Genomic DNA, 2,429 nt, shown 5'->3' with positions numbered 1-2,429 from the left:
CCGATCTCAAAATGCCGAACCTTAGAAAGGAGATGACAGAGGGCTGTTTATATGCGTTGCATTTCTGTACTCAAGAAGACTTGTCCGTCACAACAGGATTGAGATCCCCCAAACCAATGTGCCACGTATGAAAACATCGGTGTGGGTGCTGGTGTCTTGTAAAAAGCACCGATGCTGGTGCCACTTAAAAAGCACTGGTGATGGTGCCACTTAAAAAGCACTGGTGATGGTGCCACATGAAAAGCACTGGTGATGGTGCCACATGAAAAGCACTGGTGATGGTGCCACATGAAAAGCACTGGTGATGGTGTCACTTAAAAAAGCACTGGTGATGGTGCCACATGAAAAGCACTGGTGATGGTGTCACTTAAAAAAGCACTGGTGATGGTGCCACATGAAAAGCACTGGTGATGGTGCCACTTAAAAAGCACTGGTACTGATGCCATATAAAAAGTACCCACTTCATGCTGTAAAGTGGTTGGCAGGAAGAGCATCCAGCTGTAGAAACTGTGCCACAACAGAAAATTGGAGCCTGGTGCAGTCCCTGTCCTTACCAGCTTCTGTCAAACTGTCCAACCCATGCTGGCATGGAAAACAGGCATTTAATGCTGATAATGATCTATAGATTCCAAGTTCCTTGCTCTCTCTTTCTCTACCTTTTCATTCCCTTCTCTACCATCTTATGGTTGATGTTCTTGTTTCAGTGAAGAGGGCCTGTTTAAAGCACATTTGGTTTTTCCTAAAGAATATCCTTTGAGGCCTCCAAAGATGACATTTAAATCAGAAATATGGCATCCAAACAGTGAGTATTCCTTTCATAGCCATCTCTCCTTTTGTGTATATCAATGTATGTATCTGTGTGTGTGTATATATAATACAAATGATATATGAACATATGCATGTATACATACATACATACATACATATATGTACATACCTACATCTACATGTATATATAGATGCATATCCGGGTACAGGACATCAGAAAAATAAACGGGAACATAAAGCACAAAAACGGACTTTGTTTACAGACAACAGAACGAACACATAGGAAAACAAGGGGGCTGCAGTCTAGGGAGTTAGATGACCAGATGTTAGGGGTGATATGGTTGCAGAAATTGTTTGACAGCCATGACTGGGTTCTTTTGCTTGTGTAGCATGGTACTGTGGCTAAGGTTTGGCGGAAGATTTTAATTCAGAACTTTTGAAAACACGATATTTGTGTCACAGAGTCAGAGGTGGTTTCAGCATGTACCGTAAATCCTCGAGTATAATCCACCCTTGAGTATAATATACGGGATTTTTAGGGGGCTGTACCTCTGAAAAACACAAACCGTGTGTATAATATTCATCCCTTCTCTACCTTCAGTCAAAGAGGTCTATATAACGTCCTTGCTTTGTAAACATATATATACGGTAACGTCCTTTATTATTATTGTATATATAACATAATGCAAACGTGTAGCTTTTTTGTTCATTTTGTTTGCAGAAAATAAAGAAATAACAGTAATAACGTCAGTGAAAAATAAATATTAAGTAAATTGCCTTTATACATTTATCACCATCAGTTACAAAAGCAAAATCATTTATTCAAATCCTTCAAATTCAACATCAAATAACTGTTCCATTTGTATCCTCCGTAAACATGTCAGCATCATTGTCGTGTAAATCTCCGTCATCGTCAGATTCACAGTCAACATCAGAAGATTCACTTTCATTCATTTCATCTTTCCATACAACATCATCCCTGAGTATCATCCAAATGCAGACGATATGACAACACTTATTTTAATAAATGTCGCTTACTGCAAGTTATGGATGATTCTTTTTTTGACTTCATTGCTTCCAGGCTTAGCTTAAGGTATTTTCCCGCCCGACATCACAAAATGCGTCTGAATAAACATTGCCGGACAGCAAATAGAGACTCGGACATTGCTTAGAAAATATTTTTCATTTTTAACCTCGTATATAGTAGGCAATAGGGATTTTGACCTTTAAATTTTGGGGGGAAAATGCGGATTATACTCGAGGATTTACGGTAACTCCCAGTAGCCCTGTTTGAAATTGTGCATATTAAATGATACTTTCTGTTGCACCCCAATTATACCCTTCTAGAGTGCTTTCCTATAAGTCGGTTATCTCCCTTGGCTAGGCGGCGCTCCATGTAGATAATTAAACTTCCGGAGGCTAACCCACGCCATTGATATTGTTTTACGTCTTATCATGGATATAAAGCAGCTTGATGATTCAGCTATCGAAGTACTTACTGTGCCTGAGTTAAAGAAATATTTAAGATTATATGGACAGTATGTCACTGGAAGAAAGGCGGACTTGACTGAAAGGTTGAAAGGAATAAAAATTCTGTCGATGAAGGATGTCAACAAAGTAAATTCATCGGACGATAAGTCTGAAGTATCGGACGATACTTC

At 39.1% G+C, this 2,429-nt stretch overlaps 1 protein-coding gene across 1 annotated transcript in view; it reads left to right on the top strand.

Moving 5' to 3' along the window:
- Nucleotides 1–675: 675 nt before the first annotated feature.
- Nucleotides 676–2,429, top strand: part of LOC106882705 (ubiquitin-conjugating enzyme E2 G1) — an 8,792-nt gene continuing 7,038 nt past the window's right edge. The window contains exon 1 of the mRNA XM_014933469.2: nt 676–802. Within this exon, the coding sequence (XP_014788955.1) occupies nt 769–802 (34 nt within the window). The 5' untranslated portion in view covers nt 676–768. The remainder of the gene's footprint in view (nt 803–2,429) is intronic.

The sequence above is a fragment of the Octopus bimaculoides genome, chromosome 30 (genome assembly GCF_001194135.2).
Source record: "Octopus bimaculoides isolate UCB-OBI-ISO-001 chromosome 30, ASM119413v2, whole genome shotgun sequence".
NCBI lineage: Eukaryota > Metazoa > Mollusca > Cephalopoda > Octopoda > Octopodidae > Octopus > Octopus bimaculoides.
Note: the sequence above shows the minus strand (reverse complement) of the source record. Positions and strands in the feature narration are given on the sequence as shown.